This window comes from Lontra canadensis, unplaced genomic scaffold (genome assembly GCF_010015895.1).
Source record: "Lontra canadensis isolate GAN:19392208 unplaced genomic scaffold, GSC_riverotter_1.0 scaffold122, whole genome shotgun sequence".
Lineage (NCBI taxonomy): Eukaryota > Metazoa > Chordata > Mammalia > Carnivora > Mustelidae > Lontra > Lontra canadensis.
In genome coordinates, this window is record NW_022631116.1 from 3,858,815 (window position 1) to 3,886,257 (window position 27,443).

At 51.0% G+C, this 27,443-nt stretch overlaps 1 protein-coding gene across 1 annotated transcript; it reads left to right on the plus strand.

Moving 5' to 3' along the window:
* Window positions 1–2,332: 2,332 nt before the first annotated feature.
* Window positions 2,333–25,492, plus strand: SHMT1 (serine hydroxymethyltransferase 1). Its single transcript, XM_032841291.1, has 12 exons — window positions 2,333–2,491; window positions 9,796–9,910; window positions 11,666–11,811; window positions 14,822–14,937; window positions 15,297–15,457; window positions 18,920–19,001; window positions 19,652–19,864; window positions 21,267–21,383; window positions 22,409–22,531; window positions 23,795–23,911; window positions 24,469–24,579; window positions 25,120–25,492. The coding sequence occupies exons 2-12, from the start codon at window positions 9,818–9,820 to the stop codon at window positions 25,290–25,292; spliced, it is 1,452 nt and encodes a 483-aa protein (XP_032697182.1). The 5' UTR covers window positions 2,333–2,491; window positions 9,796–9,817; the 3' UTR covers window positions 25,293–25,492.
* The last annotated feature ends 1,951 nt before the right edge of the window (window positions 25,493–27,443 follow it).

The following is a 27,443-nucleotide window of genomic DNA, read 5'->3' on the forward strand; positions in this document are numbered from 1 at the left end:
TACATAGTGTGTACCTTACGGGAAATTTTTACAACAGTTGTAACACAGGAATAATGCTATTGACAATGAAGTCCTCAATTCAGAATCTAGAATATTCAGTCAATGAATCTGTCTCAAGATTTCCATCTCTTGTTTGCTCTATTTGTATTCTCTTTCTGGCCACTGAATTAGTGCATTGAACCAAAAAGATTTATTTTCATTATAGCAGGTTACCTGTTGTTCAGTACTCAGTTTTTTCATTTGTTTCTTTCTTTTTTTGTTTTTTTTTTTTTAAGTGGAGCTCAATGTGGGGCTTGATCCCACAATCCATGAGATCATGACCCTGAGCTGAAACCAAGAGTTGGATGCCCAACCAACTGAGCCGCTCAGGCGCCCCGCTTCTTTTCACCTTCCTTTTTTTTTTTTTAAAGGTTTTATTTATTTATTTGACAGAGAGATCACAAGTAGGCAGAGAGGCAGGCAGAGAGAGAGAGGGGAAAGCAGGCTCCCTGCTGAGCAGAGAGCCTGATGCGGGACTCGATCCCAGGATCTTGAGATCATGACCTGAGCTGAAGGCAGTGGCTTAACCCACTGAGCCACCCAGGCTCCCTCTTTTCACCTTCTTAATCATCTCCTTCTTCTTTAGAATCAGAGGCTGATGGGAAACCTGTGTTAGCTGAAATATTCCCTTTTGACTCAACTTTTGCTTTTCCCTCTTGCTTGTCTCGCTCATCTCCTGGTTATCTCCTTCACTGTGACCCTCTTCATCTCTTTGAAGATTGTATCACTCTCTGTAGCACAAGGCAGATCGATTTTGGATCTGCCGATTGGTTTTAGAATCTTGACTTCTGTAAATAGGGATTGGAAAAATGAAAAGCTCTCACAATAGTTGGTTTAACCATTCACCTGATGAAGGACATTTGAGTTGTTTCCAGTTCGGGGGTATTGCAAATAAAGCTGCTGTGAACACTTATGTATAGGTCATATAGACTAAAGTGTTCATTTCTCTGGGTAAAATCCCAGGAGTATGAGTGCTAGGTAACATGGAAAGTGTAGGTTTAGTTTGTTAAGACACTGAAAAACTTTTCCAGAGTGGCTGTACCATTTTACATCTCTACCAGTGATGGATGATTGAGTTTCTTAGCTTCTTCTCCAGCCTTTGGCATGGCCATGACCTTTCAATTTTAGCTGTTCTGATTGCTATGGAATGAATCGTGTCATCCTCCCCGCCCTCTCTTCCCCACCCACGGCCCATTCTTATGTTAGAAGCCTAACCCCCAACTGGACTGTATTTGGAGATCTGGGTCTTTAGGAGGTGATTAAGGTTCAGAGAAGGCGAAAGGGTGGGTCCTTGATCTGATAGGATTAGTGTCCCTATAAGACCAGACACCAGAGACACACACGCCAAGGAAAGGCCATGTGAGCAGACGTAGTGAGAAGAAGAGAACCCTTACCAGAAACCAAATTTGCTGGATGGTCAGTTGCAGTGGTTGAACTCTGAATATAGCATGGGCAATGAGGAGTCTACAGCCAAGGAGGCGGGAGGGATGTCAGTGGGTGGTAAATTAACAAGAGCAAACACCAGGGCTAAGGGGGAATCTGGCTAAACTAACCAGGCCAGGGTGATCTGACATCACCAAGAATTGTGGAGGACAAGGAATCCAGATACGGAAGGTTAGTGGTGGGGGCGTGTTCTGGTTAAACGGACTTAGCTGAATTCTTCCTAAAATTGGACACAGAAATCCAAAAGCCTTAGTTGCAAAAGAGTGTGCTCTCAGGAGGGTGTGACTAGAATTCGTTTTATTATTCTTAAAAATGGCTGTTTGATGAGCCCTTATAATATGTCAGGTACGATGTTAAGTGTTTCGGATATGTCTGTTAATCCTCCCGGGAGTCCTGCCAGGCGGATGAAATTATGTCCCGACTCAAAGTTAAGAAATATGAAAATCCCGTAAATTGACTGGTCTAGGAATCCATACGTAGTAACAGGATCAGAGTTCGAACCCACGTTTGTCCTATTTAAGTGATCACTGCGCTAAACTGCAAATAGGACAATGCAAATGTCAAATATAATTCCGCCGCCTACCCAGATCCATTGGGACAGGCCCTCTGCGGACACCCTGGAAACCCCCGCCCCTAGCCAGAAGCCAGGACTAAGTAAGCAGCTGCACCGTGCAACCCCGCGCGGGCGGGGCGGGGCGGGGCGGGGAGGGGCAGCCCGGCCCGGGCAGTCCCGCCCACCGCTCCGCTGCAACCAGTAGCGCCTGCGCCTTGGGGGACGGGGCTGCCGCTCTGATTGGGTACCTCCGGGGGCGGGACCGGGCCGCAAGCGCCCGGCACCGAGTGGTGCGCGAACCCCGAGCGCGCCAAGTTCTGGGTTCCGGACTCGCGGGGCAGGTGTCACGTGGTGGGCACCTAGTCGAGCGCAGGCGGGTGGGTCTCGGACTCTGGCCGCGGCGGCAGCAGCGTGGGACCTCAGGGTCGCTGGGCTGGTGTGCGGGACCCTGTTCCGGTAGGTGGGCAGCTTCGGGTGCCAGGACCTTGGTGTCCCCAGCGCTCTTGGGGTGTGCGCTCTTTTTGTGCGCCTTGCCGCCGCGCTGCCCCCGCAGCTCTGAGAAGCCGGAAAAGGTGAGGGGCTGGAGGGCGGCGAGCCCGGATGCCCGGTGCCTGGTCACGGGTCGGTGCGGTAGGGGTGGTGGGCTCAGCCTTTGACACAGATGCGGAGGCTTAACAGCTGATCAGGTAGCCGCTCCCCACTGAGCCCTTTTCTCACAGAGCATTTTCAGTTCAAGTGCACCCTTCACGGGGCTGCAGAATGCCCTCAACCGAGATGCAAGTGGAGCGCTATCACGTAGCCCATTTTACAGATGAGGAAGGTGAGGCTCGACGAGAGGAGCCGATTTAGGCGCGACACTGCAGAGAGCAAAATGGCAGAGCCGGGAATCCAACGGAAGCTCTCCGAGCGTGCGCGCTCTTGCCTTGCATATATGGTCGCGCTGCTTTTGGGAGTGCGAACAGCTTCCTGCCGGGGAGCAGCTGCGTCTGTTGTCTGCAACTGTCACCCCCCCACCCCCCGCCCCGGTGCTAGGAGACAAACGTTGCACTGTGGGGTTCTTGGCCTCTTGCCCTGTGCTTCGAGGTCCTGGAAGTCAAGTGACCCTTGATCCGATGAGGCCAGCACACATGTGTCTTTAGGCAGGCAGCTGCCAGACTGGAAACCCCAGTTCATGTTCTTAGGGAATCATATTTTAAATTTCTTACTTGAGGGAACACGCCCTGGAGGTGGGCAGTCTGTGCTTTAATTCAGCGCAGGGTCACGGGAACGGGCTTTGGAACTAAAAGTAAACCAGAGTTCAGATTCTGACTCTGTTGTAGGACCTTAGACCACTTAATGCTCTGACTCAGTTTCCTCCTCTGTAAATCGGGCAACACAAAATCTGAGCATGGGACACACAGGTGGCATTCAGCAGGATTGTTCCCTCAGGAGACTTCTGGCTGGTTCCACTTGTATGACAAAGGCCCAGGGAAGATTGGGGGCCGTGGGGAGGCTGATGACCTTGGCAAGTAAATTCACTTTACAGGTCTCTTTCCGTGGGGTTGAGGTGAATATCATGCCACGCATGAGTGACAATTTCCCCAACAGAAATATCCAGCACTATAATGATAGTCACGGCTGCAGTGGGCTGTCCTCCCCGGGGTGCTCAGCCCAGATGCCTGAGTGGTAACAAAGATGGCTGTAAGGTCCCTCTGTTTCTTTTGTAGTAGCTGATAGTGGGGTACTTACTGCGTGCCTTGTGTGCCTGATGCTGTTTTGAGTGCTCGTGTATGTCCGGTGGCTTTTAACTCTCCTTGACCACTCTGAACAATCTCCACTCCCGTATTTTACATGAGGGGACTGAGAAACAGGTGTCAGTAACTGGGGGGTTGCATGTTAGGAAGTGGAGAGTGGGATTTGAACCCATCAGGCTGGCTTTAGGAGTTTCCTGGGGTGTAGTCTTCACTGTTGGGACATGGGAGGATTGGAGGGGTCCAGCTGGAGAGGTGTCCCCCACCTGCTTTTTGGCACAGGGAGCCTTGATCTCCCCCAGTTGTGTTTCTCTAGTTGTTAGTTTCAGATTTCACAGATGGCTTAAGAAATGGCTTAAGACCAAGATTTCTAGAACACAGTTTGAAACTTATGAAGTATGCAAGGTCAAAGGGAAGAATGTTCTCCCATCCCGGCGCTCACTGCTTCTGAGTATCATCTCTTGTGTCTCTGCTTTGTTCCCCAAGCTTCAGCCACATGGGCCTGATTTCTGGCCCTCAGCAAGTCAAACTTCTAACCATTTTAGGGCCTTTGTGCTAAAGATGATAAGGTGAGGGATGATTTAGGAGGATAAGGTGTGTTTGCTCTTACCCTAGATCTCAGAAGCTTGGATCTTTCCCAATTCAGATCTTAGCTCAGACACCTTTCATGGCCTGGCCTAAAGAAGCCCTCCCCCCGTTTACTGGCCTCATGGCAGTCACCCCACCTTAGATTATCTTGTGTATTTCTTTTTTTTTTTTCCAGATTTTATTTATTTATTTGACAGAGTGGTCACAAGTAGGCAGAGAGACAGGCAGAGAGAGGGGGAAGCAGGCTCCCTGCTGAGCAGAGAGCCCTAAGCGGGGGCTCCATCCTAGGATCCTAGGATCCAGGTCAGAGACCGAAGGCAGAGGCTTAATCCGCTGAGCCACCCAGGAGCCCTATCTTGTATATTTGTTGTTTACTTTTTTATTAGTCTGCACCTCACAAAAGCAAGGCCTCTGATTTTTGACCCACGTATTCTTAGTTCCTTGCTCAGAGCCTGGGACATAGGAGTTGCTCAGTAAATATGTGTTGCAGGAATGAATGAAGTCACTGTAGGCTAATACTAGTAGTAGAGTGGATCTCTTAACTATCAAAAGCTTGTTTTGAACAAAATATAGAATTACTGTATGGTCCAGCAATTCCTCTTTGGGTCTATATGCAGAAGGATTGAAAGCAGGGACTTGGTATCTGTTCAAGTTCATGGTTGCATCATTGACAGTGACCAAAAGTGGAAGCAGCCTAATGTCAGTAATGGAAAAATGGCTAAAGAAAGTACTGTGTGGTGTCTGCAGACAGTGGGATGTTATCCTGACTTAAAAGGGAGGGAGATCTGGCATGTGCTACCACATGGATGAACTCTGAAGACCTCACTCTGCATGAAATAAGCCAGACACAAAAGGGTGACTGTTGTGTGATTCCATTTACATGGTCAAATTCATAGTAAGTAGGACAGGTGTTACCACCAGCTTGGAGAGAAGGGAATGGAGTGGTGTTTTAATAGGTGCCCAGAATTGCAGTTTGGGGCGAGGAGAAAGTTTTGGGGGACGGGTGGTGGTGATGGTTTAATGCCACTGAATTGCACCTAAAAATGGTCAAAATGGCAGAGAATGACAAATGCTATAGTGATTACACTTATATGTGGAATTTAAGAAACAAAACGAACAAGCAAAGAAAAAAAAATTAGACTCTTAAATACAGAACAAACTGGTTGTTGCCAGAGCGGATGTGAATGGGTGAAATAGAAAAAATATTAAATATGATTTTTAATTTAAAAATGGTTAAAATGGTAAATGGTATGTGTCTTTTATCAGAGTTCAAAAACAAATGAGGACAAAGTTCAAGGTATGTTATTTTTCAGCCAAACTCCAACAAATCTCAAGAGAAGATGTGAAGTATTTCTTGCCTAAATATATTAGCTAAAAAGGATGCTTTTTCTCTGCGTTTTAATAGGTACACAGGGTGAGGATCTCTTTCTTGTTTCATCAGTTCCCAGGTTATCAGTAAATCTGGTCAAGTTGACCCGTAAATTAGCTATTTACATCCCGGGTCTTTGTCCTTCTTACTGTAATTCAGATTGCTTCAGGACAGAGTAGATCTAATTGACCTAGTAGACAATAGATTTTATCTGTAGTAGGTATAATTGACTTAACAGAATCTTGAACTCTGTTGTGTTTTGTTGTTTTAAGATTTCATTTATTTATTTGAGACAGAGAACAAGCAGAGGGAGAGGGAGAAGCAGGCTTCCCCCTGAGCAGGGAGCCCGATGCGGAGCTGGATCCCAGGACTCTGGGATCATGGCCAGAGCCAAAGGCAGACGTGTAACCAACTGTGCCACTCTGGTGCCCTGAACTCTCTATTTGGATAAAGAATTGAAACTTCACGATTGGGACACCTGGGTGGCTGAGTGGGTCAAGCCTCTGCCTTTGGCTCAGGTCATGATTTCAGGGTCCTGGGATTGAGCCTGGAGCCCCGGGCTCTCTGCTCAGCAGGAAGCCTGCTCCCCCCACCCCTCGCCCCCTCTGCCTGCCTCTCTGCCTGCTTGTGATCTCTGTTAAATTAATAAATAAATAAAAATCTTAAAAAAAATTTTTTTTTTCACGATTAAAACAAAAAGCATCATCTGGACTCAAGAAAGGGATGGGTTCGGGGTTCCTTGGAGACTCCCGCATTGGGCTCCCTGCTTTGCAGTGAGCCAGCTTCTGCCTCCGCCCTGCCTGAAGTAAATAAATACAATCTAAAAACAAAAACAAAAAAATATCGTATGGTCTTAAGGGTGTGGACTAAGTGCCCTGTATTGGGGAAGGAGGCCTGATCCTGAGGGTGGAAAAGTCCTCCCCCTAGGTGAGGGAGGGGATGTCGTGTCCCGCCTGCCGCTCTCCCCCAGGGTTTCAGAGGTAACTGACTCAGAATTAGCATCTCCCCTAAGAAAAAGATGTGCAGCCAGAGCTGTAGTTCGAGTGCGTTCTGCCCAAGGGAAGCCAGTGAGCAGGGAGTTGCAGGTGGGGACTTTGTTCCTTGTCCTGAGCAGGGTGCCAGGGATTGCCTTTCCCAGAATGATTGTAGATCTGACCTGCCTTGGAGGAGGGCTCCAAGTGGACTTTGGTTATCTGGGGTTTGAGCAATATCTTCTCTGTGTTGCTTGTCACCTTCAAATCCTCTTCGACTAATCCATATTTAGAAGAAGCTTGGTCTTTGAGATTCTAGAACCAGAATGCCTGTTTTGGCTCTTGTGCTTTTTTGGGGGGGGCGGTTTACCACCTGTGGAGGGCATGTGTGTGGGCGGATGCAGAGAGCCTTGGGTTGTTCTGGCCATCCTTGAGTGCAGGGATCAGCATGGAGAACAGAGAAAAGTGGTGGCAGAGTGCCAAAACCATTTTCCCCATCTTTCCCCCTGGGACAGCAACGTGGCACATGGCTGGTCACTTCCCAGGATGCCTGCCTGCCCTTGGCAAGTTAGGCCAGATGTTGCTGCAGAAGCATGTGTTACAAGGAAGCCAAAGTGCTTGCCGACGGGGCTTGTTCCTAACCCTCTGCGCTCGACTTAAAATCATGGCTGTTTTGAAAGCCCCAGTGAGGAATTTCCCAGTTAACCCATTACTGGTAGTTCCTTCTTTGGAGCTCTAGGGAGGTTAAGGGACTTGTGACTTGGGACTGACTGTTGGGCTGTCTTATTTAGTGTGTATGTTTGTCTAGCAAGTGAGTGTACAAGTGTTAATCCTGTTGCTGCGTGTCAGCAATTCTGGGACACTGGCTGGGGGTCCCACAGTTCAGTTCTGGTACTAGTTGGAGTTAACACGGACCCCACAGATTAAGGGCTCAGTCCCACAAGACAGCCCCCCATTTCAGACACCAACCACAAGTAGGAGGTCTCCCCATTACCTGCAGCTTCTATAGGACTTGGCTACAAATTGGAGGTTCCCGTGAGCCGCCCCCCTTCCTTGGATTCAGTCATTGCTAAGACAGCCCATAGAACTCGAGGAAACATTTGCTTACCTTTACCAGTTCATCATATAGTAAAAAAACAGCTTAAAGGAAGGATACAGATAAACAACCAGATAAAGACATACTTAGGGTGAGGGGTGGGACAGTCCCACGTGTGACAGCTTCTGTCCCTCTAGAGTTGGGGTGCGCCACCCTCTGGGTACGGGGAAGCCCTCCAGACCCCATGCTTCGGGGATTCTTAGGGAGGCTTCCTCCCCTGCACTCGATCAGTCATTAACTCCGTTTCTAGGACCTCTCCTCTCTTTGAAGAATGCGGAGTCTGGATGGAAAATTCCAAGCCTCTGGTCCTGGCTGCATCTCTGTGGACCTGCCAGGAGCCCACCCAGAGTCACCTAAGTAGAACAAAATGCACTCTTATCCCCCAGGAAATCGCAAGGGTTTTAGGAGGAGAGACCAATGTATATTTCTTATTAATTCACAGTACTCTTGGGCGATGGGCTCTTGCCTCCTGATTGGCTCTTTCTCAGCCTAGATGTTCTCTGGGTTTGTCTCCTCCACTAGGTCCTCCGACCTGGCTGTCCACAGTGATCCCTGCTCATGCCAGTACCCTGTTCTCGTCCCCCATGCCACTCTCCTAGTTTTAGCTCACTGTGTTAAGTCACCTGTTTGGCTCGCTGCCGGGCAGGGCTCCCGCGTGTTTTGGTCACCACCGTGTGCCCAGTACCAACCCTGTGACTGCCTCCAGGAAGGTTCTCAGTAAATAGCCAGCGAATGAGTGTCCTGAAATGACAACTTAGCAAACTGACGGGGAAAAGCCCTGAAAAGCTGCCAACTACTGGTTAAAGGAGGTTGGTTCCTGTCAATATTTAAACTTTCACACCGGTGGGTGTGCCACTGCCCACAAATTGTCATCCTCTGCAGAAACCTAAGGTACAGAAGCTTGCAATTTCCTCTCAGCTCTTTTAACAGGATGGCATTTTCTTTTCTTTTTCTTTTCTTTTCTTTTTTTTTTTTTAAGATTTTGTTTATTTATTTGACACAGAGAGAGCACAAGTAGGCAGAATGGCAGGCAGAGGGAGAGGGAGAAGCAGGCTCTCCACGGAGCAGGGAGCCCGATGCGGGGCTCGATCCCAGGATGCTGGGATCATGACCTGAGCCAAAGGCACCCCATGGGGTGCCGTTTTCTGATGAAAAAGACAGTCGTGTCAATCTGAGCTGCGGTTTTTACCGGAAGGTGTCTATTTAAGCAACAGTGCATGCCTTCACTCATAGCTCCTACAGTAGGAAGTCTGGGGGGCACTCAGAATGTGTGTTTGGGGGTTTTGAGCCCATCCTTCATGGCCGAGCTGCTGTGCAGGCCTGGGCTGAGAGATTTTTTCTTTCCTGAGCCTCATTTTCATTACTTGAAAAATGAGGGGGGGGGGCTGGGTGGCTCAGTGGGTTAAAACCTCTCCCTTCGGCTCAGGTCATGATCTTGGGGTCCTGGGATCAAGCCCCGCATCGGGCTCTCTGCTCCGTGGGGAGCCCGCTTCCTCCTCTCTCTCTGCCTGCCTCTCAGCCTACTTGTGATATCTGTCTGTCAAGTAAGTAAATAAAATCATAAAAAAAAAAGAAAAATGGGAAGAATAACACTGAAATCAGCAATTTGTTTGTTCAGCCATTTGGCAAATATATATGGCCATGCTGGCATTTGTGTGGGATTTTTAAAAAAGTAACACTGAGTTCTTGCCTTCAAGGCCCCTGGTTTAGGTGGGGAGCTGCCCCAAAACCAGGAAAGATAGAGTTGGGAAGAGGGGTACCAGGCTCTGTAGGCTGGGGCAGGCCTTAGAGGGAGGGCGGGGAGTTCTTGCTACTTACGGGATCCCCAGCTGACCTCCACACTTCCAGAAGGAACCAGAAGTTCCACGCAGTGGTTGTGCAATAGAAGGCCATCCTGTTGACCAGCACGTGTGAGGGAAAGGCCATAAAACGCGTCAGTCCTTCAGCAACTCGGGAGAACCAGCAGCTTTAACTGAATTTAATGCTGGGAGTGTTTCCATTTTCAGGCAACTTTGAACCAGCGCGACGATGGCGGAAGTCAACGGGACTCAAAAGGATGCTGACCTGTGGTCCTCGCATAATAAAATGCTAGCACAGCCGCTGAAAGACAGCGACACTGAGGTGAGGCACCGGGAGTCTTACCTACAACTCCTGGTCTACTCCAAAGTAAACCCCACTGAGGACAGCCTTGCGGGTAGTGTAAGAACTCTGCGTGTAGGGGCCGTGGCTGAGAAAGTGGCCAAAAGTCCTCTGTGGGAGGACGCCTGGGTGGCTTAGCGGGTTAAGTGTCCCATTCTTGGTTTCGGCTCAGGTCATGATCTCAGGGTCATGGGATGGATCCCCGAGTCTGGCTCTGCACCGAACATGGAGTCTGCTTCAGATTCTGTCTTCTTCTCCCTCTGCTCCTTGCCCTGCTCGCTCACACACACTCTCTAAAATAAATAAGAATTTAAAAATCTTTAAAAGCCCGTTGTGGGGAATGGGCATATTTCTGGGTTTCCACAGAGTGCAGAGCACTGTTATGGCTGTTCGGAGGAAAGGGCCACTGGAGGGGCCACTGAGATCTGACCCTTTCCTTCCAGTTCAGGTATCTAGACACCGAGAAGCATCTTTTAATTTGTGTGGTTTGTTTTTGTTCTTGTTTTGTTTTGTTTTAAAGATTTTATTTATTTGATGGACAGGGATCACAAGTAGGCAGAGAGGCAGGCAGAGAGAGAGGAGGAAGCAGGCTGCCCGCTGAGCAGAGAGCCTGATGTGGGGCTCGATCCCAGGAGCCTGGGATCATGACCCGAGCCAAAGGCAAGGCTTTACCTCACTGAGCCACCAAGGCATCCCTTATTCATGTGTTTTTATAACAGCTTTAGAGGTGAGAGATCATTCACTTAGCATGTAAGTCACCCACTTAAAGTGTGTATGTCGGTGGTTCTCATATGTTCACAATTTTACTTTTTTTTTTTTTTTAAGATTTTATTTATTTATTTATTTAATTGAGAGAACACAAGCAGGAGGAGAGGGAGAAGAGAAGCAGATGCCCTACTGAGCAGGGAGCCCGACGCAGGACTCGATCCCTGGACCCCGGGATCATGACCTGAAGGCAAATGCTTAACCGACTGAGCCACCCAGGCGCCCCTGCAGTCAATTTTAGAACATTTTTATCCCCCCGCAAAGAGAAACCAAAACCCATAAGCAGTTACCCGTGTAATGCCCACCCCCCCAAACTCCCCCACCCACAGCCACTGCTGGCCTACTTCCTGCCTCTGTGGGTTTACCAAAGCTACTTTTATCTTAAGGATCAAGAATGAGGAATAAACTTCAGGGAGGGAGAAACTTGTTGAAACGTAGGGATGAAAATAACAAGAGGGTACAAAATGAAAAATTCAGTGGGATGCTTATTTGAAGGAGCATTTTCTCTTCATTCATTTTGTTTCCCTTAATTCATTGTCTTCTGTGAATTCCTCCCTAAGTGCTAAAATCCAAGGAAGATTTCGTCTCTTCTCTAAGTGCTGTGGGAGTCTTCTCAGCTGGGTTGTTTGGGTTTCAGTTGGCTTCTGTAGGCAAAATATGAATCTGTCCTAGTGTCCCATCTCTTTACTAGGTTATGGCTTAAAAAAAAAAAAATAGATTTTACTTATTTATTTGGCAGATCACAAGTAGGCAGAGAGGCAGGCAGAGGGGAAGAGGGAAGCAGGCTCCCCACTGAGCCGAGAGCCCGATGCGGGGCTTGATTCCAGGACCCTGAGATCATGACCTGAGCGGAAGGCAGAGGCTTAACCCACTGAGCCACCCAGGTGCCCCCGGTTATGGCTTGGATCAGAGCAAAACGCTAACCTGAATCGGCCAGACGTTCACCGCTTACCTTCCCTTTTCTCTCATCAGGTTTACGACATCATCAAGAAAGAAAGTAACCGGCAGAGGGTCGGACTGGAGCTGATCGCCTCAGAGAATTTCGCCAGCCGGGCAGTTTTGGAGGCCCTAGGCTCTTGCTTAAATAACAAGTACTCTGAGGGGTACCCAGGCCAGAGGTATGTGAGTGCCATCACAGGCCTGCTTCTGACACAGTGATGGGAGCTACGGAGTCAGTCTTGAGCCTACAGAACAAGGGGATTCCTATTCCGCTCCTGTCATAACTCCTTTGCAGTTCCCAGCACGTGGCAGCGCCCATGTTCTTGGAGCAGCTGTCCTCATCGTCTTTAGCAGTCCCTTTGTGGGGCTTTCTAGAATAGCAGGCCAGTCCCTAAAGAGTCTGGAGCTGCTGGGCCGTTGTTGAGGCTCTAGAGAAAGGTCAGCGCTGTGAGGGGTGTCATGGAAGGTGGCTGTGGCTCTGTGAGTCATGGAGTTTCTGTCAGGGGTGACCCGGAAGCGACACCGGACTCCGTCATGGCTGTGTTAGAAACGTTCGATTTGGTCAGTTCTTCCCCCTGAGAGCCACAAGAAGTTCTAGTCATTTTTGTTTTTTTACAGTCATCAGCAAAGATGGCGATCACAGAATCTGATGTAAGGTTTTTGCAGATTTGCATATTTGTGTCCCAAAGGCCACGGGAAAAGAAGGGTCCCCCTCGACCCGCTGCCTACCACTCGACTCCAAGATGCCCCTGAAGCTCTTGGGAGAAGGGCTGAGAATCAGGTTGAAGACACAGTCTTTATCCTGCCCTAAATAACTACCTTCTCCTCTGTGCCTTCGAGGGTTCCCCTGGTGTTTTCACAACCGTAGCTCATGGGATCTCGGGGGAGCCCCAAGCAGGGGCTGTTTTCCCACATGGTACAGATGAGGAAGCCAAGACGCACTGACATTCAGTGACTTCTTTCCTGAGTTTTGTGAGTTGTTCTGGTGAAATGAATGAGCCTGAGAGGAGGTTTGTGGGGACCCCCAAATTTGTGGCCAAGGGGGACAGTGGTGTGGGTTGCCTCGGGGGCCCAGGACTTGTGGCTGGTGTGTGAAGTGGGGGCGGACTCGTGAACCTGGGTCCTTAGCCTGGGGCATTGGCACTAATTCTAACCCTTATCTGACTGACCCTATCTCATCATTTCATCGAAAACGCTTCTGTCTTTGTTGGTGATTGGAGAGATGACAGTGGCCTTCAAATGGAGAGTGAAAGTCAGTGCTGTGGTCTAGGCATCAGGCTGAGCGTGACCACAGTCATGTTCAAGTATCCCGCAGCCTGACTGCAAAGTCAGCCCTCTCACCCCCTTTCCAGATAAGGATCGGACTTGGCAGGTGAAGGAGGCAGCTCCAAGTCCTTCAGTAAAGAGCAGAACCAGGATTGCGTCCTCTAGATCTAGGTCTGTGCCACGCATGGTCTTCCCAGAGCTCCCTGCCACCTCTGTAGGGGTCTGGGGCAAGGCAGGCAGAGGCACTGGGGTCTCACCGTGACTGTGAATCCCCGTCCTGTGTTTGCTTCCCTGGAAAATGGCTAATTGCTAAGTCCCCTGGCAGTCCTGACCTTCCTGAAAGTCCATCACCCTTCCCCAGTCATGGGCAGCGCTTCTTCAAGCTCGGAGGACACCATACCTTTCTTTGGTGACAAAGCAGAGAATGTAACGCTGGAAGGGACCTTCCAGATCCCTCCATGAAGCCCCTCCCAGTTCCCACACTCTGTCGTGGCTGCATTATTCACAACAGCAAGAGCTGGGAGTGGCCCACGAGTCTGTGGGTGGATGAACAGATAAGCAAAACGTGATCAACCCATATAACCAACAGCCCTTCGGCCTTAAAACAGAAAGAGTTCCCGACACGTGCTACATCAAAGGTGAACCACAAGGACCTTGTGCTGTGTGCAGTAACCCAGTCTCCAAAGTCTGCATAGTGCCTCATGCCACTGAGAGCTGTCTAGAATCATCAAGACAGTTGCGAGGCGGAGATCAATGGGGAGGCAGTGGGAGCTGCTGCCTCGCGGGTGTAGAGTTTCAGTTTTGCAGGATGAGAAAGTTCTAGAAGTCTGTTGCACAGCGGTGGGAATATACTTGGCAGCGTGAGGTACTTAATGCAATCGGGCTGTATGCTTGGAAAGGGTCAAGATGTTAATTCTGTGCTGTGTGTTCTTTACTAGGATGAAAAGAGTATGTGTGTGTGTGTGTGTGTGTGTGTGTTTAAAAACTTATTTATCTGTTTATTTTTTTAAAGATTTTATTTATTTGTCAGAGCGCACAGGCAGGCAGAGTGGCAGGTAGAGGCAGAGAGAGAAGCAGGCTCCCTGCAGAGCAAACAGCCCAATGTGGGACTCGATCCCAGGACACTGGGATCATGACCTGAGCCGAAGGCAGCTGCTTAACTGACTGAGCCACACAGGCGCCCCAAAAGCAAGAGAGAGTGAGTGTGAGCTGGCACAGGGTGGGGGTGGGGGAGGGAGAGGGAGAAGCAGACACCCTGCTGAACAGGGACCCCAACGCGGGGCTTGATCCCATGACCGCAGTATCATGACCTGAGCAATCAAGAGTTGGGTGCTCAACCGACTGAGCTGCCCAGGTGCCCCAAAAAGAGTATATATATCTAATTTAAAATTTTTAAGGTTGTCTCCGACCACAAGGCATCGTGGTTAAAAATGTCTACTGAATTGAGTTACTAAGATTATTAATATTCAGAGAAAAAAACATACAAATCTTCATACTAATTATTAAACAGCAAGTCAAATTTAATTAGAACTGTTAAAACAAAAAACAGGAGAACCTCTCCCTCCCCACCAGCCCCGAGGAAGCCGCATTCCACATTCTGGCTCTGGGGCTCTGACTGCTCTTGCAACCTGATGCAAGGGCGATTGCACGGTTTTAACTGGCTGATGTCACTCAGCATGATGACAAGGTCCTCAGGGTTCATCCATGCAGCCTCTGTCAAAATTTCTTGTAGACGAGAAGGTACTCGCTCTGTCATGAAGCCGACTGAGCACGGATGGAAGATGAGTGGCATGGGGTCTCGGGGGACTCGTTCTCACTGCCCCTCAGCTTTCATTCTTCTGTCCCAGCATGAAGCTTCTTTGGCCTTTGTTCAAAGCACAGAGGATCAGGGCCACAAGGGGCCTAAGCCGACTTTCTCCGCAGGTATTATGGCGGGACCGAGTTCATCGACGAGCTGGAGATCCTCTGTCAAAATCGAGCGCTGCAGGTCTACGGTCTGGACCCCAAGTGCTGGGGGGTCAATGTCCAGCCCTACTCAGGTAACTGCCACATCCAGACAGGCCTGGGCCGTCCCCTGCCTGCTGGCGTTCACAGAGGGCAGTCCCAAGAAGGACAGCCTGTAAACGGAAGCGGAAAATGGGCCAAGCCCCTACTGGGGCTTAGAGACCCACAGATGGGTCTGTGCATCTCTCTCCATCGCCCTTGGCGCCTCCCAACTCACCCCTCCTGAATACACCTGTCCCGTATTCTTGGGGTTTGCTGCGGGGGAATCTCTGGGGAGCTGGCTGCACAGTGGGGGGCCAGGCCTGTTCTGTCCACTCCTGGTTGACGGCCTAGTGGCCAAGCTCTGGGGGCCTGCTCGGGGCCTCCCGGGACATCCTCTGGCCTCACCTTCCAGGCTCCCCTGCCAACTTCGCTGTGTACACCGCCCTAGTGGAGCCCCACGGGCGCATCATGGGCCTGGACCTGCCCGACGGTGGCCACCTGACCCACGGGTTCATGACAGACAAGAAGAAAATCTCCGCCACGTCCATCTTTTTTGAGTCTATGCCCTATAAGGTAAGTGGGTCTCTAGGTGGCCCTGTTCTGAGATGCTCCAGGAAGTCCCTGCTTTTTGCTCTCTGTCCCCTCCTGCCCTTGGGACTCCTCAGGCATTTGGGGCACGCCGGGGGCAGCGGAAGCCCAGGGAGGTGGGTCGGGGAGGTTTTAGCTGCAGCCTGACCCCCATGCTCGGGACCCTACCACCCCTCATAGATCTGTCAGTGAACCACAGCCTGTGTGAGCCACAGGCCCGGCCTGCAACTGACACGTAGTCACGTGGGGCCTTCGTCATTACAAACAGCTGGGTTGGAACAGCGTACGGACGATGCATGGGCTGATATGTGAACTTGATGCCGGGGTTGGGGGCAAAGGCAGTAACCCGTGGACTCAGTTATGGGGAAGCCGTTGTGCATGGTGACTCTCCCTTGTGTCCAGAAACCATTTCCTCCTGCTGTTTGTTGTCCCGTGGGCCGTCCCCAGCTAGTTCACGGGTCCCACGGCATGCAAAGGTCGCAGCGCTTCCTTGAGCTTGGCTGAGGGTCAGACACGGGATTTTATTCCTTTAGGGAAAGTCCCTATTCCTTTAGGGAAAGTGTTCCTTCAATCTTGGCATCCCGTGGCCTGTGCTGAGTACCCTTGACTGTTCACCATTTGTCGGCCTTTGGCTCGGTCCTCGTAACTGCATGTGTGCTTTTTGTGTGCAAGTGACGGTTCGCTGCTTTTCCTGGAAAGCCCAGGCATTTCTGGCCACAGGTATCCTCGTCGGCCAGCTCCGACCCTGAAGGTGGATTTTGAAACATGACAGTAATGACACAGTGCTCAGCCTTTGCATGTATAACAGAAAAGCCAGTTTCTTCCTTTCCTTTTTTTTTTTTTTAAAAAAAAGAGAGAGAACATGGGGAAGGGGGAAGCAGACTCCCTGCTGAGCAGGGAGCCCGATGTGGGACTTGATCCCAGGATACTGGGATCATGACCTGAGCTGGAGGCAGATGCTTAACCGGCCAAGCCACCCAGGCTCCCCTCAAAAGCTGGTTTCTACAGTTTCTTTCACTGTGGAAAGAACAGTGGCAGGGAGGAATCACAGACTTGTTTTCTGATCTTAGATGAGGCCTTGGGCAGCCTTACTCTTTAGCCCAATGTCCTTATTAATTAAAGTAGGCTCCACGCCCAGCGCGGAGCCCAAGTGGGGTTTCAGTGCACGACCCTGAGATCAAGACCTGAGCTGAGATCAAGAGTCAGATGCTTAACCCACTGAGCCACCCAGCCCCCCTTTTCCCAAGAGTCTCTTGGGTACAGGCTGGAGGCTCAGTGGTGGTGGGTCTGCAGGGGTGCGGAGTGGCAGGAGCTTGGCCAGCTTGGGCAGCAGGAGACACAGTTCACCCACCAAAGGGGCACCGGCCGTGTGCAGGAAGGAGACACAGACCTGCCTGGCCTCCAGCAGCAGCTGCCACGCCTCTCCTCTGCCCCTGAACCTGCCTCCCTGCCCATCCTCTCCCTGCCCTGCCTCTCGGCGGGTTCTCACCCTCCAGACAACCGTCCCACACATAGCTAGGCATTTCATCTCTGTGGGGAAAAAGCACCTCAAATCTTCTGTCCCCCTGTCTCTCCTGTGTCCAAGTAGTACCCTCCCTGAAGGTCCTAAGTGACAGAAGGGAGGCCCTCGTCCCATCCCTCTACACCACTCCAGCCCCTCTGCAGTTTCTGACAAATGCCCGTGAATTCTCCTTGGAGCGGAGTTTTCTTTTGTCAAATATTTAGCATTTTCTAAAAGAGAAAAAAAAATTTTTTTAAATCCCTTAAGTTTAAAAAGCAGAATGTGGAAGGGAGAGTAGCAACATATTTTGAGGGGTGGGTAATTATGTCTTTAAAAATTTTTTTAGAATTTTGTCTGTTTTTTTTCACTGCGAGTCAGCTGTTGATTTTCTTCAAGGTAACAGTTTCTCTGCCAAGTGCAGGTGACTGGAAAGAAGTAGTTCATTCCCTTTGCAACAGAACCACAGCCGGTCCTTCTGCCTGCCTTTCCAGTGAGGTCTTGGTTGCACACAAGCTTCTGTAATCGTGTTCACTGGAAAGGGTGGCCACGGGACCCGAGCCTTGCCCCCCGGGGGCAGAGGCTCCTCCCACCACCTCCTCTCTGGAGAGCTCCCATGCCCCACACCCCTAAAATCTTTCCCTTTGATTTTTATTCCCCTTGGCACAAATGCTTTAATGCAACTTCAGTACACTGATTTTACTAAGACACATGTCGCCAAAAAGGGGAAAAAATGTTTGATGTTTCACAGGTACGTGGATCCACAGCCTGTCTGGAATTGATTTCTGTGGGGGGCGGTGAGGTGGGCATCCAGACAACATTTTTCCACGTGGACGTCCAGTGGGCCTAGTTCCACATCCTGGAAGACCAACCGTTCCCCTGCAGCATCACTGTTGTCCTCGATTAGATGACCCTCTGTCACTAGGCGTCCTGTTTCTGGGCTCTCTTCTGTTCTTGTCCTTCCACAAACGTGTGCTGCCTTAATCACTATAGCTTTATGTGTTTTTTAATTTCTCTGAATAATATTTTGTGTGGGGGCGCTTGGGTGGCTCAGTTGGTTAAGCGCCTGACTCTTGATTTCGGCTCAGGTCATGATCTCAGAGTTATGAGATCAGGCCCCAGGTGGGGCTCCGTGCTCAGCGGGGAGTCTGCTTCTCTCTCCCCCCCACAACCCTTCCCCCTGCTCACACACTCTCTCTCTCTCTAAAATAAATAAATCTTTAAAAAAATGTTATGTGTGGAGGTCTTATATAGCTTCGATATTTCATGGCTTTTGAAATGAATGTAATGTTCTTAACATTTCATTTCCTATTTTTTGTTGCTTATATGCATGAATGTAACTGATTTTGGGGGTTTGACCTGCATCCAGGGACCCTGCTAAATTCAGTTACTAATTCTAATAGCGTGCCACCAGAAGCTTGGATTTTCCAGGCATGCTGTCATGCTATCTGTGAGTAATGTCAGCTTTTCACATCTTGTGATCCTTGTGTCTTTCTTTCTCTTGCCTCTCTGTACTTGGACTAGAAGAGCTGTTAGCAGCAGCTTGTCTCTTTCCCAAAGGTAACGGCGTTTCAGCATCCTCATTGCATGGTGCATGTTTGTCGTTCCTCTTTTATTCCGTGGTGGCTTTTTAGTTCTTGTTCTCCCGGCTAGAGCCCCAGGCCAGGGCTCCCTTTTCCTCTGGGGACCCCTCAGGGCATCCTGCCCCTATGAGCAATGCCTAGTTGTCCACACCACTTGTGCAAGCCAGACACACTGGTACCCCATCTCGCCCTCGAGTCTCATCCTGGGACAGCTTTCCTGCATCCATGGTGGAGGGGAGCAAACAGGTTTTGGGCAGGTGCAGAAAGTCATCTTACCTTGATAGCTGGCTCGAGTTCCAGTGGGAGGACAGGCCCGGTGTGGCGGAGGACGCCGCCCGAGCCCCCGGTCTCTGTGACATCCCACAGGTGAACCCAGACACCGGCTACATCAACTATGACCAACTAGAGGAAAATGCCCGCCTCTTCCACCCGAAGCTCATTATCGCAGGTGATGAGTGGGGGGTAAAGGATCTGCCTTTGTCAGCAGCTCCCATGCCTCTTACTTTTTTTGAAAGATTTTATTTATTTGAGAGAGAGACACAGTGAGAGAGGGAACACAAGCAGGGAGAGTGGGAGAGGGAGAAGCAGGCTTCCCGCTGAGCAGAGCGCCCAATGTGGGGCTCAATCCCAGGACTCTGGGATCATGACCTGAGCCCAACGACTGAGCCACCCAGTCGCCCTTCATGCCTCTTATTAAATGAAGATGTGGAGATGTTCCCTGGCTCACTGCTAGTCCCTGTCTGAAGGGCTGGCCTTCTGGGGTCTAAGTAGATTCTTTTCTTTCAGGACAAATATCACTGTTAGAAGCATCTAGAAATATTAACCCCCGTCTAATCGGTGGAGGTAATAATAATTAGCGGCTGTCCCAACCACCGTGAAGAGGCCCCTGACCTCAAAAGGCAGGTCAGAGTGGTGGCCTTTGGCACCAAGATGTTTTGGGGAGGTGGTTTTCCATTTCCGTTCTCAGGGATGTTAGAGGGAGAAATTTCCAGGCTGTCGGATATGCCTATCCAGAGGCCGCTTTACAGGTCTGCACTTCCGGCGACTCTTGGCTGGCCGTGGGTAGGTCTTACTTGACTGTCACCCCTGCTGTCTCAGGAACCAGCTGCTACTCCCGAAACCTGGACTACGCTCGACTGAGGAAGATTGCAGACGAGAACGGGGCGTATCTCATGGCGGACATGGCGCACATCAGCGGGCTGGTGGCGGCTGGTGTGGTGCCCTCCCCCTTTGAGCACTGCCACGTGGTGTCCACCACCACCCACAAAACCCTGAGAGGCTGCCGAGCCGGCATGATCTTCTATAGGAGAGGTGGGCTCCAGGGGGTGAGGTACTGGCGGGGTACTGGTGTTGGCCTTTCTCCTCTGGGGTTCATGTTCAGTTTGGGAAGCTAGGGAAACCAGGATCCCTTGAAGGGTTCCTGCAGGAGCTACACAGGAGGGGGCAATGGCAGGGCTGCAGAGGAGATCTAGAAGCAAGCTCTGAGCACGGCTCTTGTTTCATTCCTTGGGTGGCTGGTGCTGGGGAAGGAGGAAGGGTATTGTGCTGTGGGTCAACTAGTCCTCCCTATAAGAGGTGAATGGAGGGTGTGCATGGCTGGCCAGGGGCTACCAGAGCCCTCACTGTGCAGCCTTACTTTGGCAAACTTAACGCTGGTAGAGCATGCCTTTTGCAAAGGATGACTCACAGTAAACAAATCATAAGACACTGATATAGAAACCACAGTTATCACTGTAGTTCTTTTAGTGAGGATTCTCGGTTGAATGCCTGCAGCCCACAGCCCACAGGATCCCTTTATTTTGGGATCCCCACACCTGGGAAAGCCAGGTTCTGATGGGATCATTCGGCCTGTGGTGAGACCGGATGCATGCCCACCCGCAATGGAGTCTCTCTGCCCTACAGTCTCCTAGTCAGGCCCCCTTCCCTGGGGCTGGCTGGACGCGCCCACATGCCTTCTTAGTGCGCTATTGTCTCTGAGGACCTTTTTCTGTTGTGTCAGCAGTTCTGAGGCAGGTAGCCATTCCCACCTGGCTGGGAAGTGTGTTCCTTCCCAAGGAGCGCTGGTGTGTGGCTAGCCTGAGTGACTCCTGAATCTGGCACATCAACGCTGTGTGATCCTGGGCTCGTTGTCCAGCCTCTCTGTGCCTCATTTCCACACCTCCAGAGCGGGCATCCTAATAAGAGCACCAGTCCCTTCAGACCAGTGCTGGGAGCATTCATTCATTAATTTATGTAAAGTGCCTCAAGTGGTTCCTCGTTCCCAAGAAGCTCTGTAGAGACATTAGTTACTACAGCGCATTAACATTTTTTTCAGAAAGGACTCCCAGTCCCCATTAGAGCCGTTATTATATAATTAATATATATCATTATACAAATGAGTTTTCTCCTCTTCAAAGTCATCATCTGGGAAGACCGCTATCTTGGATGCATCTTTGAGGAAATGTGCCCGAGGCATAGTCTTCGTTACAGTCTTGGTGGAGGGAAATTTTTATCCTTTGATTCATCTATGAAAGGGTGGTCAGCCCTGGTCAGCCCAGCTCTGCAAGCAAGGGGCCCCTGGGCTCTACAGCATGAGGGACCAGGCCTCGCCCTCAGGACTAGAGGCCAGGCTTGTGCTTAGGGCCCCGCAGCCGGTGTGAGTTGGAGTCCCGGTGGGGAGGAAACAGGCGACAGCCCGGCTGACGTTCCCATTCTGCTGTTTTCCTTCATCCAGGAGTGCGCAGCGTGGATCCCAAGACGGGCAAAGAGACTCTGTACAACCTAGAGTCGCTCATCAACTCCGCTGTGTTCCCAGGCCTTCAGGGCGGTCCCCACAACCACGCCATTGCTGGTAAAACATCCCCAGATGAGGCCTCAGGTGGCGCTTGGGGGTGGGGAGCACCCTCACCCATGGCACAGTCCTAGTCAGGAAACAGCAGGAAAGGAATTGAACAATTGGGAGGCGACACAGCAGACGGGGTGAGCGGTTAGTGTGCGAACCCTGAGAGGACAAGTCACCTTGTCCCGACATCCTGCCCCTAGCACCGCTGACAGATTACCCAGTAGGCTGCCAGTGACTTGCTCCTTCTCTGTACAAATGGCTTAAGAGATGTGTGGTGATCTCAGAGTCATTCCAGCATCTTCTGTGGAACAGAGCGGTTTGGTAGAGAAGCCCAGGATGAAGACACAGGGCCTCCGTCGAGAAGCCCCGGTGTTTCTCAAGGGGGGAGAGGGGACGTGGGGAGGGGGCGGAAGGGTTTCCTGCGGGTTTCCACAGGGTGTTTTCCCAGTACCCCCTTTACGCCTCCAGACCCTGAGTCTGGTTTCTCCAACCCCTGAGTGATGGGATCACCCGCTCTCCAGCCACTCTGGGCCTTTTCTAGTCATTTCCACCAACACTGACAAGAGGCTTCGGGACCCGCACATTGCAATGCTTACTTTGCCTTCTCCTTCACTTCTGTGCCCCCTTCAGTGGCCCTTCGGATTGAACAAGGGACCAGACGGAGGAGTCTGGACGCCCTGGTAGAACAGCTGGCACCTCTCCCTGACCTCTCCTCGGGAGATTTGCATAATTTGGCACCAGAGCAGAAGCATCTGGGGCAGCTGAGTTCTCGTGTCCGTACACTGAGCTTAAAAAGGACGGTAAAATCCATCTTGCAGAAGAACAGCTTCCTTGTGGTAATGATATTAGCACGAAACTTGCTCCTCGAAAAGGAGAGGTCTGCAGGGTTAGCCGGGTAGTTGTAGGGTTAAAAATAGATACCATTTGTGGGGCACTGACAAGGAGGCCTGAGTGGAAGCAAGGAGTGTCCACTGACTCCAGCTGGGCCGGCTGGTCCCATCCTGCCTTCCTGACGCATCCTCTCCTCTCGCTAGGGGTCGCTGTGGCCCTGAAGCAGGCTCTGACTCCGGAGTTCAGACTTTACCAGCGACAGGTGGTGGCCAACTGCCAGGTGCTAGCACAGACCCTGATGGAGCTGGGCTACAAAGTGGTGACAGGTACCGACCGAATCCCCGGGCAGGCGCCCCTGCTCCTTGGGGTGATGCTGAAGCCTCACCCGCTGGCTCCTCAGCAATCCTGGGGCGCACGCTTCTCTGATTCTCTCCACTTCCTTTCTTTCCTTTTCTCCTCTGTCAAGCTTGGATATGCACGCAGTCCTCCAGGCTCTGTAAAAGTGCAGGTCTGACTCAGCAGGTCACCTGGCTCTTAAGGGATGCTGGCATGGGAACCGCACTTGGCACTGGGCGGAGTTAGACCAGACTCCCTCTGGCTACAGACAGCATGTGGCAGCCCGGTGCTGCCCAAGGCCTCACGGGGGTCTCAGGAGAGACGTCTCCACCTTCCTGAGCTCCCAGGCCTGCCCGCACCCCTGGTTCACTCTGTTCTGAGGATACAGTGCAAGTGGCAGAAGCAGATAATGGTGACTTGTAAGCCAGAGTTTGTGATAACCTGCTCTGTGCCTGCTGCGGGCAGGGGGCTACAGATGGCACCATACTGAAACTTCGCAAGAGCCTTCTGAATTACAGCTTTTACTTTATTTTCATTTTTATTATTTTTTCTATTTTTTAAATATTTTATTCATTTATGCAAGAGAGGTAGAGTGTGCGTATGGGGGAGAGGGGCAGACGCTGAGCAGGGAGCCCGATGTAGGGCTTGATCCCAGGACCCTGAGGTCATGATCTGAGCTGAAGTCAGACACTTGACTGACTGAGCCACCCAGGCACCCCTCATCTGTACCGCTTTGATAACAGTGTAAACATTGTCAGCCTGGCGGGATTAGGGATAAAATGCAAGGCAGCCCAGCAGAGCCTGGCACTTCCTGTGTGCTCCCCAAAGTCAGCCACTCCTTGCTACTCTGAGGTTGCCTTTGAGGGGGTCTTGTAGATGGAGTTCAGGGACACATGGGGAACTCCCAAATGATGTGTCAGAACCAGTGGGATCTACCACTGGCACTGAATAAGCTGTCACTCCCCAGACAAGCTGTCAGGCCCTTGGCCCATGCCAGGTGCTGGGGCACAGCAGTGAGCTGGGAAAGCCACTGGGGGTTCCCCTCAGCCCGTACCCTTCAGCCCTGGGGCATCTTTTGTTTGGCAGGGGATTAAAGCCTTCCAGCACACATGGTGGGGTGCTCACCTTCCTAACCTCTGCTTGGGCCTTGGGCCTCCTTCAGCCTTACCCTCGCTTCTTAGGAAGAGGGAGACTCCTTCACTTGGCATGGAATCAGGTTTCTCTATTCCTGCATGTCCGACTTGGCTTTTCAGGTGGTTCTGACAACCATTTGATCCTCGTGGATCTCCGTTCCAAAGGCACAGATGGCGGAAGGGCTGAGAAGGTTCTAGAAGCCTGTTCTATTGCCTGTAATAAGAACACCTGTCCAGGTAAGAATCTTTCTGGCCAAATACATTTCTTTTGGCCAGAATTCTAGTTGATGGTAATTGGGCTCTGGGGACAGACACGAAGGGATTTTGGAGGGGGTACATACATGGGGGCAACATTGTGGCAACATCGTGGCTGTCTCCCAGCCTGTTGCTTCCGACACAGCTTGAAACCTCCTGGCAACAGAGGGAGGGACTGAGACGGGCTGCTTGCAGGTGTCACAGGCATTTGGGTGAGGGAAGCAGGGGCCTCTGGGACAGGCTGGATGTCTCAGGGTGTTGTAAGAATGTGGGTGATGCAGCTAACACAGATGCTAGCCTTGCTTTGCAGAGCAAGGGCTAAGACAGGGAAAGCAACCTCCTATTTCAGTACAGTGGCCAAAATGCGCAGCTGTCTCCCTGTGCCTTTGTTCCTGCCTCTGGCATTTCAGCTGGCAGCACTCTGCTTCCTAGAAACAGCTGCCATCCACAGGCCACTTTTTTTGGCTAAGAGTCTTAAATGCACAGCGGTCAGTGGTGAGTCAGGTACGGCCCAGGGACAGAGCCTGTTTATCTTGAAGGTGACAAAAGCGCACTGCGGCCCAGCGGACTGCGTCTGGGGACTCCAGCCCTGACATCGAGAGGACTATTGGAAAAAGAGTTCCAGAAAGTAGCCCAGTTTATTCACCGAGGTGAGGATAAAGGTTTGGAAGTCGGCCACTCCGATCTGCGTCTGGGGTTTCTGATTGGAACCGAGCAGTTGAGACCCAGCCGCTGAAGGACAGTCCATGTCTAGGCGGAGTGTGGGGGACAAGAGATAGGAAAAACAAACCGTGTAGTCTGAGAGGGCGGTACACTCGTCCTGCCCAAGGAAGGGGGCACACGAGAATCATTTCTGAGGTCTAGCTTCACACCTACGGCTCTAACACCCCCGCTGCTGGGCACACATCGATAGTTAAGCCTCAGGTGTGTTCTTGGGCCCGCTGAGCTGCAGCACAGCACAGTTCGAGAAGTCTGTTCTATTGCTTGTGATCAGAACACCTGTCCAGGTAAGAATCCTCGCTGCTCTTTCCTTCTGTACCTCTCCTGTGTTACATTTCTTGGGCCAAAGTTCTAGCATGGTAGTTGGGCTCTGGGGATAGACTCGAAGGGATTCTGGAGGCATAGATGGGGGCAAAATCGTGGCTGTCTGCCAGCCCGCACAGGACTCGTTTTGTCTCCTGCCGGCACAGGAATAGAACTGACTCTGCATATACAGAACGACGTTGGGGCCAAGGCCACCCTGAAGGAGTTCAGAGAGAAACTGGCAGGGGACGAGAAGCACCAACAGGCCATCAGGGCGCTCAGGGAGGAAGTGGAGAGCTTCGCATCTCTGTTCCCTCTGCCTGGCCTGCCTGAGTTCTAGAGGAGCTGCCCGCCTGCCCACCCCTGCCCAGGAACCTGGTGCCCTTCTGAGATGAGACGAAGAGTGGCCCCATGCAGGACCCAGCTGCATCAACTTCTCCATGCCCTCTGAGGGGGTTTCTTTTTGGGCTTTCCTCAAATTAACCTCCTTCACGAATTCACAAATCAAAATTTGTTTTTAAGACCCATTGTTAGTAATTTAGGGACAATGTTATCAAGGCGTTTACATTTGACCCTTTCTCTCAGTTGTATAAATAGTTCTTCTGGAAAAATGAAATACTTAGACTGGGTTCAGGGCAGGCGACTGGAAAGACCTCAGTAGGTGTACTCACCCTTCTCTGAGTTACTGGGTTCCCCCACACTGCGATAGACAACCACTCAAATTCAGAGCTGCCCCTTCTTGGTATCTTACTATGTGGAGGGCTGCCAAAGTAGGACTGACTGACGGCTGTCACAACTAAGAAGAGAAATTTTGAAGCTTCTGGTGAGTTGTACAAGGTGCCCCCCAGTATGGTGGGAATTTCTCCACAGCAGCTCAGGACATTGTGAAAAGTTTCCTTCACCCCCCACCCCTTGGGGGTGTGTGTGTGCTAGGTCTTATCGGGGGTGAGAACCAGCGGTGGCGGGGGTGGGGGGGGTTCCCTGCCCTGTGCAGGATAACCAGCTCCCTCCTATAATCAGGAAACCAAATGTCACCTTCCCAGAGAAACTTTATTTTTCACAAAGCTGAAGTGCAAAACATAGATGACCATTTTTAATAATAAGCACAATCAAATTTGTAACCACAGAATGTCTACAAGAATTAATAGCTTTTAAAAAATACAACCAATTTTTATATTTCAAAAATATCTGAACTCAAATAAATTAATTTCTTAAAAAGTACACTTCTCAGACTATTTGTTTGGCATTGACTCTGGTTAAACTCCGGTGTAGCCCCACCCAGGAGATGCGGTCACACGGGTGTCCGAGGGGCGTGTGCTGGGATGAGCGCAGCTCACGCGGTGGTGGGACTCAGCGTTCACACGCTTGGACAGAAGAACATGCAGTAATAAAATAGCTCTCCAAAAATAACAGATACGAATTCATCACAGACTACGCTTTTCACTGCGGCCTTTTTAAAAGGTGGCTTTTTTTTTTTTTTTTTTTTTTCACCCCAAGCTGTACAGCCAGCCAGCGCTGGGCAGTCTGTGAGCGAGGCACCCCTGTAGTCCTGCCTGGAGGGCGCCCGTGGGGCCTGGGGTCCAGCACATTCTTGGTGTTCCCTCCAGCACGAGTGGGGACGGGCTGCTTGCAGACTCCTTGGCGGGTGGGTGACACACCAGTCCCCATCTGCTTTAACTTTGGGAGCCATGATCCTGCCAAGCCAGTCTTGGCTCCCCCTTCCCAGAACTGAAGACAAAACACCACCTCCAATATCCCCTCACAACGTGGCCTCCATTTTGGAACTGAACAATTATTTCCAGGAAGCTGGGGCTCCCTAGCAGCAGCTTAATTCACTGCAAAGTGCTCGCGCGGGGCTCCCCTCGGCCCCAGCCCCCACTTCGTCCTCCCCACGGCCATAACCAAACCTTGACCGGTAAGACCAGATTAGATGAGGGCTCACAGCTTTCTCTGAGGGCTCAGGAACACTTGGTGTGCTCAGACTTTTGCAGCTGAGACCGGTGGTCTTTCCAGCCAGAAGCAAAAATTTGATGCTTTTTCTGTTTTGCGGTCTGTTAATACCGTATCTCCTTGGAAGATTCCAGTTCCGTCACTTTCTATCACAGTACTGGAGAAGAGCCAGAGAGCTGGCTGGTGGGCTTCAGAGCACAAACCAAGGCACTTTCTTCTGAGCTTTCTAGGGAGATAGGAAGTAAAACCGGATTGCTGGCTTGGGAGATGGGTTCCTTGGAAGGTGGTCGGTACTTGCGGATGGGCTCCCCACCAGCTGAGTGTTACCAGCTGGGCAGCAGCACGAGAAGCTGCCCTGCCTTGCAACACCCCCAGGGAGGTGGGGGCGTGCATCCCGCACTGGCGGAAGTGGGTGGTCGGTATGTAGGTGAGCTCTTTGCTGCTCTCAGCCTCTGAAACACGTCACGGAACTGTAGCAACCCTGACACTTGGGGCACAATCTGTTGACCTTCCTGGGATTTGAACTGGGCTATGTTCTTTG